The sequence below is a fragment of the Myotis yumanensis genome, unplaced genomic scaffold (genome assembly GCF_028538775.1).
Source record: "Myotis yumanensis isolate MYYU_CA2020_CCGP unplaced genomic scaffold, mMyoYum1.0.hap1 SCAF_8, whole genome shotgun sequence".
Classification (NCBI taxonomy): Eukaryota; Metazoa; Chordata; class Mammalia; order Chiroptera; family Vespertilionidae; genus Myotis; species Myotis yumanensis.
In genome coordinates this window covers 28,968,867-28,984,349 of record NW_027223759.1, presented here as the reverse complement: position 1 = coordinate 28,984,349, position 15,483 = coordinate 28,968,867, and the positions used below count along the sequence as shown (strand labels likewise).

General features: G+C 40.4%; 1 protein-coding gene across 1 annotated transcript in view; it reads left to right on the top strand.

Annotated features, from left to right (window-relative positions):
• Positions 1–15,483, top strand: part of DNER (delta/notch like EGF repeat containing) — a 232,127-nt gene that overhangs the window by 211,949 nt on the left and 4,695 nt on the right. Inside the window, exons 11-12 of the mRNA XM_070422316.1 lie at positions 4,970–5,101; positions 12,555–12,801. Of these exons, the coding sequence (XP_070278417.1) occupies positions 4,970–5,101; positions 12,555–12,801 (379 nt within the window). The remainder of the gene's footprint in view (positions 1–4,969; positions 5,102–12,554; positions 12,802–15,483) is intronic.

Sequence of the window (15,483 nt, the reverse complement as noted above, 5' to 3'; positions counted from 1 at the left end):
TGCTATAAGTTATCCCCTCAATACCTCTATGGCTGTGTCCCACAAATTTTATGTTGTATTTTCATTTAATTCAGTTCAATGTCTTTGTTAGTTTGTTCTTAAGTTCCTTTAGATTTTTCTCTTTGTTCCATGGATTATCTCTAAGTGTGTTATATAGTTGGCCCCTGACCCCACCTTGCACCTTTTGGCATTTCTAGGCTGCTGGCTTCTCTAGCACCTAGTCTGGAATATTTGAGGCAAAGAGAAAATGCAGGATGCTCACCATCACCATTCTTGGGTCCCAAGATTCCTAGCCAGTCTGTTTCCTCTTGACCTCTCAGATTCTTCTCATATTTGTTTTATACATAATGACCAGGGCTTTTGCTTGTACTTAGTGGGAGGAATAGGGAAAATATTCCATCTTTTTGGGAGCAACATTCCATCTTTTTTCCATCACTCTAGCTGTTTTTAGAATTTTTCCTTTGCTGCTGGCTTTTAGCAAATTGATTATGATGTGCCTTGATGTGATTTTGATCATATTTATCCTGCTTAGGATTTGTTGCACTTCTTGGATCTGGTTTTATAGTTTTCTTCAAATTTGGAAAATATGTAGCCACTATTCCACCAAATATTATTTTATGCTTCTTCCTCCTGTCCTTGAACTCTTATTACATCTGTGTTAGACTACTAAAATTTGCACACCAGGTCACTGAGTTTCTATCCCTGAGATTTAGCTTTTCTAGCTTCTATTGCTCTGTTTTCAAGTTTATAAATCTTCTACTCTGCAGCATCTAATCTATTACTCTCACTCTATATTATTTTGTTTTTAATTTGATATTATATTTTTTATATCTATAAATTCCATTCAGTTATTTTATATCTTCCATTTTTACCCTTATTTCTTTCATGTTTTCCTTTAAATTTTGAGTAAATTCCTTGTTTGCTCAACATCATCTGTTACTTCTGGATTTCCACCTTTCGAACTGATTTTTTTTTCTGGTTATGGGTTCCATATGTCTGCTTCTTTGCATGTCTAATAATTTTTGTTGAACGCTGGCCATTGTTAAGTTGTTGAGTGATTGGATTTATTGTCTTTCTTTTCAGAGAGCTGCCTTTTTTGGTGGCAGGTAGGTAAGTTACTTGGCAATCTGACTGATCCTTTTAAGGATGATTTTTATATTTAGGAGGATGAGCTTTTACTCAGGGGATAGTCCTACCCTACTGCTAAGGCAAATGCACTGGCTGGTCAATAAAATACCTGCACTCTGACTTGTGAAAGTTTGAATCCCTCCTAGTCCTGTGTGAGCTTTGGGATTTGTTCATCCTTCATCTTGTTTGTAGGCCCATGGAGTTTCATTTACTCATATGCAACATCCAATAACTAACTCAAGGGACATGGCATATTTCTGATGCTCATTTTCTGAGTGGCTTTATCTTCTGTGTTAGTCTGTTCTGCAAATTACAACTATCTTGGCCTCCACCAAATCCAGTTCTCCGCAGCTCAGTGAAACCATTGTGTTCTAAATTGGGTCCAGGCAGAAAGCCAGGATGCTGGCGGTACTCAGCTGTTTCGTTTCCCTTCTCTCAGCAGTCACGGTCATGCTCTGCCTGTTGTCCAATGTCTTAAAAGTATTGTTTAAAAATACATATTTCATCCACTTGTCTAATTTTTTATGGTGGGAGGTCAAGACAGGTTCCAGTTTTTCCATCATGGTAGAAGTTCCAAATACTTTTTTTTAGATCCAGTTCATCTGGAATAAAATGTTTGTCAAGTATGAAGGCATAGTTAAAGCCCCCAGTCCAGTGAGTGGCATATAGTAGTTATATACTTAATAATATGTATTACAATTATAATCATTTTCATTGATATCATTCAATGTGGGCTTTGTTAGCCCAAGGATTTACTAATAGCAGTGAGTTTTGATTTTTTAAATCTTTTTAAAATTTTAATTTATCTGAGGAAAGCATAGAAAATCAAACAGTACACTTGTAAACTTGCATAAATACTATCAAATTTGATACCTACTCTACATATTGCCTCTTAGAAAGTAGTATATTGAAAATCAATTGAAAAGATTTAAAGTTCAGACTGTGATTTCCAGCCTTAGTGAAGTAGAAACTTCATTTTGTATTCTCTTTACAAACGTTATTCGTGCACAACAGCAATTTAAAAGTAATTGATTTTTCTCCAACTCAGATTTTTTTTTAAAAAGTAAGCAAGTCAATGAAAAAGTCATTGGCTCAAGCCTGCAAAAGCATAAAGATTTATTAAGTCAAATATGATTAAAAAAAAGATGATATAATATATATACTAAGAACTTTTCTCGTAAAATAAGCTAGTATACACATTGCTTGGAGCTAGAATGGTGGGGTGTTGAAGTGCATAAAAACATATAATATTCTCAATATGGGAAAATGCAAATGAACTCAAACTTGCTCTTCATCATTCACAATAATTCTTCAAATACCTCTCATAAGACTGATGGGCAGTAAACATGAGCTCAGTAAGGCAGAGAAGAGCAGTCCTCTTTGGGAGTCTTCTGGTTGACATTTTTCTTGACTGGCTCCATCATCAGAATCATTCCATATTCCTACCACCAGCATGTGACACAGTGAAGGCATCAGAGAGCCAGCTGGGGGATAACTGACTCAACCAGAAGCATAGGAGTGTTAGACTGTGAAATAGGCTGTAGAGTAAATCTACAGGTTTCTGAGCACTGTGCCTCGCTCCAGGGTTCTCCCAGAGCACATGGGCTGTGGAAATAGCTGCTAGCTCTTTGGGCCCCTGCCTGGCATGGAGTTTAAATCATTAACTAATGTCATCTAATCCCCAGTAGAGCTCTAAGAACACTGTGGTGATAAAAGTCAGACTGGAATAGGTTCGGGACTCTTTCTGGATTTTAGATATTTGATAAGTGTCTGTAGAAAGAGTCCATCCTATTTTCTCCTGCTGCTCTCTATACCTCCCAAATCCAATCTACTGAGTGCCAAGAATAGACAAATCTAGGGGTTTTGGATTTCTCCTGACTGTGTTAGAGACCCGTAGAGATCTAAGAACCAATACACACATTAAGGTGGCTCTGGGTCCTGAATTTGGCATTTACCTCCCTGGGGAAGCTCGGGACCAGAGCAGGACTGGATGGATTGGACATACAGCCCTGGGACTACCTGTAATTTAAGGAATTAGTAGGGAGAAGTTAGGTATTTTCTGCTGCTATTGTTGCAAAGACCATGGAACATCTTATTTCAGAATATGTAGTATTCCCATTGCCAGCTAAAGAAAGCTGTTGTTGAGTAGATACTTCAATTAATCTCGTCTTCCTAAATGGTTGGAAAGTAATACGGATGCATATATTTGTCAAGGCCTTTGATTTCATCCTTTTAATATTTCGTAGTACATCCTTATTTATGCTTCTTTTACTAGTCTACTTTGTAATGCTGTTTGTAACTGTTTAGTCTATACCCTTCTCACTTAGAGCAATTGCCCCATTAATAAAAAGAAAACCCTTGAAATAGGTTAGTAAGAGGAAATCAATTTTATGTCTTTTCTATTGATGTAAATGACTATATTTACTGCAGGAAACAAACTCAACTTAGACACTACTGAATTATAGTCAACTTAGTAGGATCTAGAAGTAGTAAATGTTTTGTTGGACAGATTCCACTTTAAAAATGAAAGAGTCATATGCTAGGTATGAAAAGAGTGTGAAATGAAACAGATGTGAAATATTTTAGTGTGAGATTCCTCCTCTAAAGTGGCTGTGGGTGACATATGGTGGTTTTATAAACGAGAGGTAAACCAATAGCAGACAGAAAAGCACTTCGTTGCTAATTAAGTCAGCCTGGAAGTAATTACCCAAGTGTACACTGAAATATTGCCTTTTGAAAATGGACAAAATATTGATTTTGCTAATTTTTTTAGTCTACAACTATCGCAGTGCTAAGAAGAGCTTTTTTACATTTATCTAAACAAATGAAGGAGTATATCAAAACAATTTTTTTTCTCATTTTCAAACTTTTAAGAGAGAGTGCCTCAATTTGAGTTACCCTCTTTTATTCAGCTTTGATGAGTTACCTTTAAATTTCATAAGCACACCCAGTTGGTACTGACTCATCCTATGGCTTTAATTCACAGGAAGATGGCTTTGTTCCTGTAACTGCTAATAATAAGCTATTTCCTGTAAATTGGTGTTTGAATCACAGTGACATATTCCCATGTTCTGGTTTATAAGTTTAAATCAGGCACTCCCTGAGGGGGGCAAATGTTGGGTCTAGGTGGGGTCGAGACTCCAGGGCACATTTTCCATTATGGAGAAAGGACAGTCTGGAGTGGTTGTGAATTTCCTTTGGGCCATCATTGCTCTGGGAAGATTATGTCCAACTTAGGTCAACCCAGACTTCACAACTGTCACCGCTTGTGGCTAATGCCCTCCCTGAGCATTTCGGTCCACCCCAGGAACATATCCAGGAATTTGGAATTTGGAGTCAATTTTCATAGTTGACTCAATCTAGGCACACAGCTGTGCTCTACAAGTATCCAGAAACTAGAGGTCCTGACTCACGCTCAAACACTTGGCTACAAAACAATCATAAACTTTGAGTTCTCAACTATCTGGAGTTTCAGAAAAATAAGATTTGGCTGACTAAATACAAAATAGAGTTCTTTAATGAAATCAGGAACCCAAATTTGCTTTCCCAATAAACTTTGGAAAATTTGTTCAGACACGGGAATCAGCTTTAGTTAACTAGTTCATTAGATTAAAGAAAAGTCTTTTTACCAAGGCTATTTTTTTCTTTTTTAAGAAGTTTTATTTAAGTAAAAGATCCCCTGACTAGAATTTGGGAGAGTTCTGCACTTTATACAAACAGCAATCGGGCTCCATTGCTGGAGATCATGAACTCCGGGCTCAGATCTGGAGCTTTACTTGGCTAGAGAAGCGATGGATGATGCAGCCGATCGTCTCACAGCTACTTCTCTTTATCTCCTTAGGCGAAGAGTGTGACATCGACATAAATGAATGTGACAGTAACCCCTGCCATCATGCCGGCACCTGCCTGGACCAGCCCAATGGTTATACCTGCCACTGCCCACATGGCTGGGTGGGAGCAAACTGTGAAATCCGTAAGTTTTTCTGCCTCTCAGCTATTATATTTAACCTCCAGTTTTCTTTCACCAAGAAAGGGATGCTGACTGTGCCCAGCGCGGTCACTCTCAGAGGCAGTGCTGCCTGAGTCGCCATGCCGCCCGCATCTCAGTGTCACACTTTTGCCCCCACCCCCACCCCCACATTCTGCTGCTCCCACTTCTTCCTGAGTCTGAAGGCAGCCCTTCCATGGATGAGAATGTGCAGATGTCATCCAGAGTTCACTGCTGCTGCTACAGCCAAAAATGCGCTCAACAGAGACGCGTTAGAATCGCAGCACAAAACAGAGGCTCTGTGTCGAAAATGTAAAAACACACACCAAATGTAAATTCACTTTGCATTTATGTCTTCAAGTGTCTTCAAACATATTAAGTTCCATCAATTGCCTGGAGAAAAAAAATCCAGTGAGGATGAGTGGAAAAGAAAATCTGAAAAACATTTTGAGCTAAGTGTTCTCTAAAGATGAACTAACAGAAGTTTGAAAATGTCACAATCAAGATTTTATACATTCAAATACCATGTCTACTAGGATTGAGGTGAAAATGAGAACTGACAAGGCATTGGGGTTTCCACTGGTTTGTAAACTGCTAAAAATTCAACTTTGAAAGCTGCCTTTCTTCTTATTTAAATGGGTCAAGGCAATTGAACCTTTCATAAAAGCTCCCTCCTGGGGCCTCTCACCCCCGGCCTAATCATCATCAGGTAAAGACAGCTTATCTGCTGTGTGAGTTTGGAAGGAGGCAAATACTTACACGGAGCCCTGTCTGTCTGTCCCTGTCTGTCTGTCTCCCTCCTGAGCAGGCCTTTCTGCTGCCTGTAGTCATCCATGCTGTAACTGCTTTAAGAATAGCCCCCTCACTGGTGGTCCACATGGCCTGTGGCTGGATGGCTAATTCTTAGTATGTGTCTAAGGTGCGGGGTGGTCAGTGTTAGGAAGCCTTGTTATTCACAAATGTGGACAACATTCTCCATCAACTTGACCAATAGTGAAGGTACCCTTTGGGCTCTTATCTGCTCACTCTTTGTCTTTGCTCTTGGCTCAGAGCTTGAGAGGGAAAGAAGGTAATTATTTTCAGGCCTCTCCTTCAACTTTCTCAAATGCTCCGAAACAGAATGGTTTTAAGACCAACTGTCCTTGTTGAAGATGAGAAATACTCTCTTATTGAAGAAAGAGACAGAAAGAGTTTCCAATAGTAAAAATGCTGAGCACTATGATTTGGGTAAGATGTTAAAACTATTATTGGTGTAGGATGTTAAGTCCACTCTGCTGGGATCTTTGGTGGAAGGGATTGCAGGCCTGGGTCAGTAGGACCTTGCTTCTCACCCTGACCATGGTACTCATTGTGCAGCTTTACTTAGTTGTGCCGAGCCTCAGTGTACTCATCCATAAAATGGGACCACATTTTGTTCTGAAATTTGGTAATTGTATGAAATGACACATTTCTCAGAATAACATCTATTTATAACTTTAAAATTTTAATTGTAAAGATTAATACATAGTACAGTATGAATAAGAAGTCAGGAACACATAGGATGCCCTCAAGAAGTTTTGAAATACAATCCTGTAATTACAAAAAAATCTAAATTTTACTTCCTCCCAGTGATGATGACATTAGTAAAACATGCACAAATAATAAAAGGACAAAAGCTGGCTTCATATTCTAGCTATGTGACCCATACAAACACATTTATCTCGTAGAGCCTCGTTTCTCTCACTTGTAAGATGGTTATAGTAAGGTTGCTGTGAAGACTAAAGGAGGCAAATATGTGCATATTTCTGCTATGCAGTAGACATTAAATAAATGCTAGTTTCCCTTTAATTCTACACTATTTAGCTCTTATGCTATGAGCTATTCCTGGGAAGATGAACCTTTGCAATTGTCTTTTTAGCCAATGCACCTGCAGGGCATGGGCCACCATGAGCAGCCGAAGGTGTTGGGGCACATCACACATGTTGGTCCACACTTGGGCTCTTTGTTTGCCTAGAAGAGCACTTTCCACTTGATCTCATTTGCATCTCCCCATTAAGCCAACGTGTTAAAATAAATTTTATCATAGATTAGGCTCTGTGGGTTCCAGTGTTGGGTACTTCACCCTTGGCCTGAGTGTAACAGTGGAGAACATGCATGGGAGGGTTGTGATCACATATAGCTGGAACTGGTGTACAGTGTTTAGAGCAGGGGTGGAGAACCTTTTTCCTGCCAAGGGCCATTTGGATAGTTATAATATCATTCACGGGGCATACAAATTTATCAACTTAAAAATTAGCCTGCTATATTTGGTTAAACATTTAATTAACTCACCCCTAATGCCTTGCCAGGGTCAGACAAAATGATTCTGTGGACCTAATAAGGCCCACGGCCGGACATTGCCCACTCCTGGTCTAGAGAATTGGATCTGAATCAAATGGAAGGAATCCAAGGACCAGGTGTGCAAGCAGAATCTGGCTTGTCAGTGGACAGGGAAGGTCTAAGAGGCCTCCAGTCCTGTGTGAGCTATGGACCCACAGAGGTCTCTTTCTAACCCTGAGCATCTGTGAGCTTCTGAAGTGGCCAGAAACCACGAAGAGGGTGTCTGGATGGTACAAGTTCAGGTCAGTAGATCTCAACAGGAAAGCTCAGATACACACAGAACAGAGAGATCTGAAGCCCACACAGCTATGTGGTCTGGAAAGCTACTGAGTTGTTGAAGGCAGTAAATGAGCCTCCATTGGCCTGACCTCTGCCTCTGGAGGTCACATCACCCACTTCCCTTTCTTACTCACTCTGCTTCAGCCACATGGTCCCGCTTTCTCTTCCTTGAACAGATCAGGTTTATTCCTGTCTTCAGGGTCTTGGCCTGTGCTGTTCCTTATGCCTGGAGCTCTCTTTCCTTAGATTTTAGCACAAGTATCTTCTTCTCAGCAGACAGATCTCAGCTTGAGTTCATCACATCCTGAAATCTGAGACCTCACAGTGAAGGGCACTACACGTGAAATAGAATCAGCCCTTCCAGCAGCCATCACTAGAGATCCTGATACCTCAATAGGATTTACATGCAAATTAATACCATTTTAGTGGTTCCATTTTCATGTCAACCTTCTGTGCCAGTGTTCACCCTAATTATGTTTCTTAGAAATTTGCCCCAGTAGATATACTATCTGGCCCCCCATCAGTAATAAGAAGCAATAATCAAGCAGACCGTACAGATTTATCAAAATGATCAACAAAGTTGATCTAGAATTACCCAAAAATGATCATTCAAATAACTCTGGTGTTCTGTATATATTCTGAGGCAAATGAAAACCCTAAATTCTTGAAATTAACAAACAACCCTGGTAAAATGTTACTGCAACTTATTCTTACAACCTTGGAACTGATCGTAATTTTTGGGGTGTGTATGTGTATTTTTATAAAATGTTTGCATTCCTAGAATCAAGGTCTAAAAATCAAAATTCCTATAAATTTTTACTTAGTGGTGTTTTGTATCATCTGTATAGAAGCTATAAGGTTCATACAGTTAGAATTACAGTCAACCTTGCTGACCGACAGTTGAACGATAGACACTGAACAGTTGAATCTGTGGTCAAACTATTGGATTACTGATATTCTGCAGGTGAGAAATAGGAGACTAGGCTATCTTGGATTTATGCATTCAACCAGTGAAAATGTTAAATGTGAAAGCACTTTGGAAAATACAAAATGTCAAACAAATTGAATTTAAACCAAAACACAAATTATCCCTCAGACCCATACATGTGACATTTTTCCTGAACAGTTCATGTGCATACATTCCTGGTCATGCACCTGCTGGGGCTGTGAAACCATCCCATTCAGCATGTGCTGGTGTGCAATTCTTCCCCAGCCACGCTGTAGCCATTATAGTAAATGATTCATGCAGTGGGACTCCCAGGATGCAGCAGAGCAATGACTTATGAGGAGCACTCCCGGACCAGGAGTCGGCAGCTGCAGCCACCTGGTGCAGATAGATTTGCTGCCTCTCAGACCAAGCGTTGGATTTATTCAGATCCACCTTGGCTCCAAACTTGATTAGTGTGCGAAGCAGCCACATTCACTTATCAGAGAAGCTTTAGATGAAGGTAAAGTTGGGAAAAGCAAAGGACGAGGCAGAGGGAAGCAGGGGTTTTAGGAGAAATTTTGAGTTTTCCTAAAAGTCCAATCAACTTGGAACTTAGAGTTTTGGGAAACAGAGCCGATGGTCAGAAACACAAGCAGTTTAGGCAGCTCATCAGGCCCGGGACAACGTGCCGAGCACATAATGCGGTACAGTTGTCTTTCCACTGTCCTGGCCTTCTGGTTGTGCACTCCCTGTGTGTACACAGTTAATATGATGTGTAAACTATTTATGTGGTTATGCATCAACCATAAGATTTCACAACCCGTGTGGCCCTGCTGCAGCAATCAGATCTGAGCCCTCCACCAAGTTGGAGCAGAAAGCAGTACTGGCTGCCTTTGTGTTGATGCTAAATGGGTGTTAGAGCAGACTCTGTGAGTGTTGGACTCCATCCTACAACTGATTTTTTTCAGAGAATGTCAAAATACTTGGAAATCAAGTGAGTCACACTTCTCTTTCAGCCAGAAAAATGAGTTGTCTCTCTCAGTGTGCATCAGGTAATGCCAAATGCAATGACTGCCGATTTCAGGATTGAGTCTTGGTTCAAATTTCACAAAACACCTTCTCTCTTCCATTATGGCCATTTGTTTGCAGTGATTTCTGCTGGTCCATCCGCCTGTGTGTGATTTGGCACAGAAGGCGCTGTGAATGCACTAATGGTCAGTCCTATGGCTCCCTAGGCTTTGTGAGCTCAGGCAGGCTGGCTCCAATGGCAATGCGAGACTTCAAGCATGAGTGTTGGTGAAAAGCTCAGGAGTCAGAAGATCTGGATACAAAGAGCTGTCTCTTCTGTTGTCCCATTCTTCTCAAACTTTCAGGAACCCTCCAGGCCTGGGGCATGGGTCATTTTTCCATTAGGCTTCTGGGAAAGGGGTCCTTGTGCTCTTCTGCAAACTAACTTTTCCAGGTAAAGAATAGCTGACGCTCGGATTCCATGTCATTGAGATGAGGCTATGAGGGCAACAGTGAGAAGAGTCCTGAGGATTTCCTGGGAAGACAGGCCCATTCCTATCCATCTCTGAATCCTATTTTCAGGTACCCAGAGTCCTAATCTGGAAGTGATGGCCGAGAGGTGGTAGTGATGGTATGAGCAGAGAAGGCATCTTCTTTTCACATGAGTTAACTTCTCTTTGGTCTTGCATAGTCCTTTTAAATTTTTACAGCTTTCTTTCAAATCCTGCTCCTGTTATCCAGAGCATTCCATTTGTGTGCAGGTCTGTAAACAGGACTTCTGCCAGACACTGAGATTACATTCCATTCTTCACTTTTTCCCTGTGCATACAGGTTGGTGCTTTTTGGAAGGGCACAGGACAGTGCTCAACAATCCTGAGCTCAGGGCATGTGCCTCAGAGGCACCAGCCACTTTATCCTTTCTTCTTCCATCACCCACTCCTCTATAGGGACCAACCACTACATGCCTGGCAGTGAACATTCTTACTTTTTAGAAACATGTTTCCTAACTTATGCTCAGCTCAAGCCCATGGGGTATATGTTGCTATTTTCCTCTTATAAATTAGGAAACCAAGGCTCAGGGAAGTCAAGTAAATGTTGAAGCCATGATTGAAAGCAAGGTTGGTATGATCCCAAGGCCCACACTCTTTCCACTAGTTACATTGGAAGATAATACATGGGTACTTTCTTCAAATAATGTATCGCTCCTTTTTAAATTATTATAAAAGGAATACATTATTAAAAAGCTGGGAAATAAATGCCTGAGATGTATAAAGAAGGAAATAAAAATCCCTGCCTTCTAGAGATCACTGTTGTTAGCACATCGAGGCAGAGGCCAAGAACTTATATCAAGACTTGTATTTGACAACACACCCAGGAAGTGACATCAGTATCTTAGGCCACATCTATTAAATGGGGAGAGAAAGTAATACATCTTCTGGTGGTTATAATGATTAAATGAGATGTTTTCAAAGAGCTTAGTCCATAGTAAGAAAACAACAAATGTTCATCCCTATTATCACTCTATTCTTCTAAGCTTTTTAGTATGTAGACAGACATTTTAAGCTTACATGTGCTTGTACTATACAACCAGTCCTGCTTGATAACCTTCTTTAATTCTTTAGCTATTTGATGAACATCTCTTCATTTCACTAAGAGTTGAACATTTAGGTTGTTTCCCACCTTTTTACATTTTTAATTGATTTTTTAGAGAAAGGAAGAAAGAGACAGATGAGAGAAAGAGAGAGAAAGAAACATCAATATTTGAAAGCAACATCGATCAGTTACATCCTGCATGAGCCCAACTGGGGATTGATCTACAATCTGGGAGTTTGCCCTGATCTGGAATTGAACCTGCCACCTTTTGGTGTATGGAACGATGTTCCAACCAACTGAGCCACATCAGCTAGGGCATCCCATGTTTTTGCTTTTATAAATTATGTTGTCTACTGTGGGATGAAGAGAGAGAATGGAAGTGGGGATTCTAACTATATCTGTAACATTTTATTTAAAAAAAAAACCTTGGAAAAAAAACACTAAAGTAAAAATGAAAAATATGAACACTTATTAACTTTGGTGAGTACATGGGTTTCTGGGCCTATTTTCTGAATGTTTTTCTAAATGTGTAATAGTTGATAATTTAACATTTAAACATTATGATGCTGAGATAAACATCCTTGTACACAGGGCTTTGTATCCTATGAGACCAATTCCCCAGCATAAATTCTCTTCTCTCTGTTGCACTCACAACCATTAGACCATACAAGGGTTGTATATCAATTTACACAGCCCCCATTTCTGTACTGTTATCAATTGTGGTTATCAAAAATTTAAATTATGTTTGGGAACTGAGAGTAATTGCATTTAAAAAATAATTATGGCCTGGCTGATGTGACTCAGTGGTTGAGGAATGACCTATGAACCAGGAGGTTAAGGTTCGATTCCTGGTCAGGGCACATGCCCAGGTTGTGGGCTTGATCCCCAGCAGGGGCATGCAGGAGGCAGCTGACCAATGATTCTCTCTCATCATTGATGTTTTTCTCTCTCTCTTCCTCTCCCTCCCTCTCTGAAATCAATAAAAATAGAATTAAAAAATAATTATGAAGCTAAATAATTTTCTATATGCATTTCCTTGGTGAATTCCTTTTACATCCTTTGCCCATTTTTCTATGACATGTTCATAGTTTTTCTTAATGATTTGTAAGAGGTCTTTATATATTAGCCCTGGATCTGGAAAATCCTTAGAAAATAAACCTCCCCAGTGAGGATGACCCTTACATTTTAAGTTACCCATGCAAGGACAGGAAAGACCTTCCCATGCTAAAGGCCACAACTTATTTCCGGCTATTTGCTTGTTTTTTCCTTCAGACCTCCAGTGGAAGTCCGGGCACATGGCGGAGAGTCTCACCAACATGCCCCGGCACTCCCTCTACATCATCATCGGGGCCCTGTGCGTCGCCTTCATCCTGATGCTGATCATCCTGATTGTGGGGATTTGCCGCATCAGCCGCATCGAGTACCAGGGCTCTTCCAGGCCGGCCTACGAGGAGTTCTACAACTGCCGCAGCATCGACAGCGAGTTCAGCAACGCCATCGCCTCCATACGGCACGCCAGGTGGGCAGCAGGAGGGGAAAGGGACTGGCTGCTTTCACATGTGTACTCTTGGGACCAGGGTTATGTTGTAAATAGGACTTTACACCCACAAAGAGGGTTTCACAGAATAAACCTAGGTTCAAGGTGCTGTTGAAGCTATTGAACATTGTTGGGGTTGATAATGAGACTGCTTTATAAGCAAACCCCTTTTCATTGGTTGCTGGCTTTCTGATTTTATTTGGTACATTCCTTCAATTTGTGTTTATCTGTGCGATAAATATCTGATTCTTAATCACTGAGTATGAAAAATTTTAGATGATTTATTTTTGGAATGTCTTTAGCTGTATTACTCTCCAAACAGTCAGCATTCCATTTTATTACTTTTAAAAATGGCTAACAGCTATCACACGGAAACCTATGTGAAAAAATAATGATGGAAAACTTCCCTTACCTGCTGAAGGAACTAGACATACAAGGCCAGGAAGCATAGAGGGTCACAAACAAGATGAACCCAAAGAGGCCAAATTCAAAATACATCAAATTTAAATGCTAAGGGCTAAAGAAAAAAAGAGAATATTAAAAGCAGCAAGAGAAAAGCAGTTAGTTACCTAAAATGGAGCTCCTATGAGACTGTCAGCTGATTTCTTAACAGAAATTTTGCAGGCCATATGGGATTGGCAAGAACTATTCAAAGTGATGAAAAGCAAGGACCTACTAACAAGATAACTGTACCCAGCAAATCTATCATTTAGAATTGAAGGCAGATAAAGAGCTTCTCAGACAACATAAAGCTAAAAAAGTTCACCACCAAACCCATATACATAAAATGTTAAAGGGTTTCTTTTAAAAAGAAGAAGAAAAAAAAGATAAAATATATGAATAACAAAATGGCAATAAAAACATATCTATCAACAGTTGAATCTAAAAAACAAAATAAATAAACAAGCATAACAGAAACAGACTCATAGATACAGAGAACATTTTGACAATTGCAAGATGGGGAAGGGGACGGGGGATGGGTGAAAAAAAGGGAAGGGAAAAAGAAGTACAAATTGGTAGTTACAGAATAGTCACAGGGATATAAAGTACAGCACAAGGAATATAGTCAATAATATTATAATAATTATATATGGTATCTGATGGGTACTGGACTTATCAGAATGATCACTTAATAAATTATATTATACTAGAGGCCCAGTGCACAAAAATTCATGCACTTTGGGGGGGGGGGGGGGTCCCTCAGCCCGGCCTGCGCCCTCTTGCAGTCTGGGACCCCTTGGGGGATGTCCACCTGCTGGCTTAGGCCTGCTCCCAGGGAATTGGGCCTAAGCTGGCAGTCAGACATCCCTCTGGCAGCCCGGGAGCCCTCGGGGGATGTCACATCTGACTAACGGCTTAGGCCCGCTCCCCATGCTGTTAGTTGGACATCCTTAGCGCTGTTGCGGAGGCAGGAGAGGCTCCCACCACCACCGCTGTGTTGGCCAGCCATGAGCCGGCTGCTGGCTGAATGTCGCTCACCCTGTGGAAACGCACTGATCACTAGGGGTCAGCTCCTGCGTTGAACATCTGCCCCGTGGTGGTAAGTGTGTGTCATAGCGACTAGTAATTCCTGGTCATTCTGCCATTAGGGTCAATTTGCATATTACCCTTTTATTATAGAGGATTTAGTCACTGGGTTGTACACCTGGAACTAATATAATACCGTGTGTCAAATGTAATTGAAAAATAAGAAATTATTTTTAAAAATGGAGTTTGTATTATATAAAACAGTGTCCTTTACTGGAGAGAAGACTCAGAAAGGGACAAGGACTTGGTGTGCTATCACAGAAAGAATGTGAGTTTAGGTGTCTGAGATACTTCATTGAGCCCAATTATTCCATTACCTGACTCTGGATTTTAGATGATTTAACCTTCCACAATACAGTTCCCTCAACTGTAGAAAGAATAACCCTTCCTTCCAAGACAGTTATGGTAATCAAATTAACTTACAAATAATAAAGGATTGTGTAAACAGATAACACCATATTAACCTCTCCAAATCAATTATAACACTAAAAATATCGCTAATCTAACATGTTGTTGACTTTTGCAAAGAATATTTATTACAAAAATAATAATGAGATGTGTGTTAAAGAATATCGCCTTTTCTTTTAATTGGTAAAACAAGCTAAAGCATACAATTCAGAAAGTCAGAGTGCTACAGTAACAAGTGGGCTGAGCTTGGTGTCTTAAGATTTGGGCTCAAGGGTACTCTTAGCTGCATTGATTGGGTCATTGTATATTGATATTGGTTTTGATACAAGCAGATCCAAATTCTGTCTGAATGGCAAAGAAGCTCACAAATTCAGAAAGTTTGCTTTCTTCAAAAGGAAACCCCCAAACCCAACACTTAGATCTTACAGAAATTTTGCCACGTCAATGGAAGCAGAAGCCAGCCCACAGCTTCCAGGCAGAGGAGCCAGTGAAAGAGAGGAGTTAGGAGACAGCATCTGCCCCCTTGCCTCGGGGTAAGGACAGCTTCTTAGTGGGACTTGCACGAGCCTGAGCCTGCCTTCTACAACTATGAGGAAAAAGAGTTCATCCCTCCCCATATCAAGCCCTACACAGATGCCTGTCATTTGCTCCTTCCATTAAGAGTCAACTGGACAACATAGCTTCCAGGAAGCCCTTATATCAGCAGTTCTCAACCTGTGGGTGGAGACC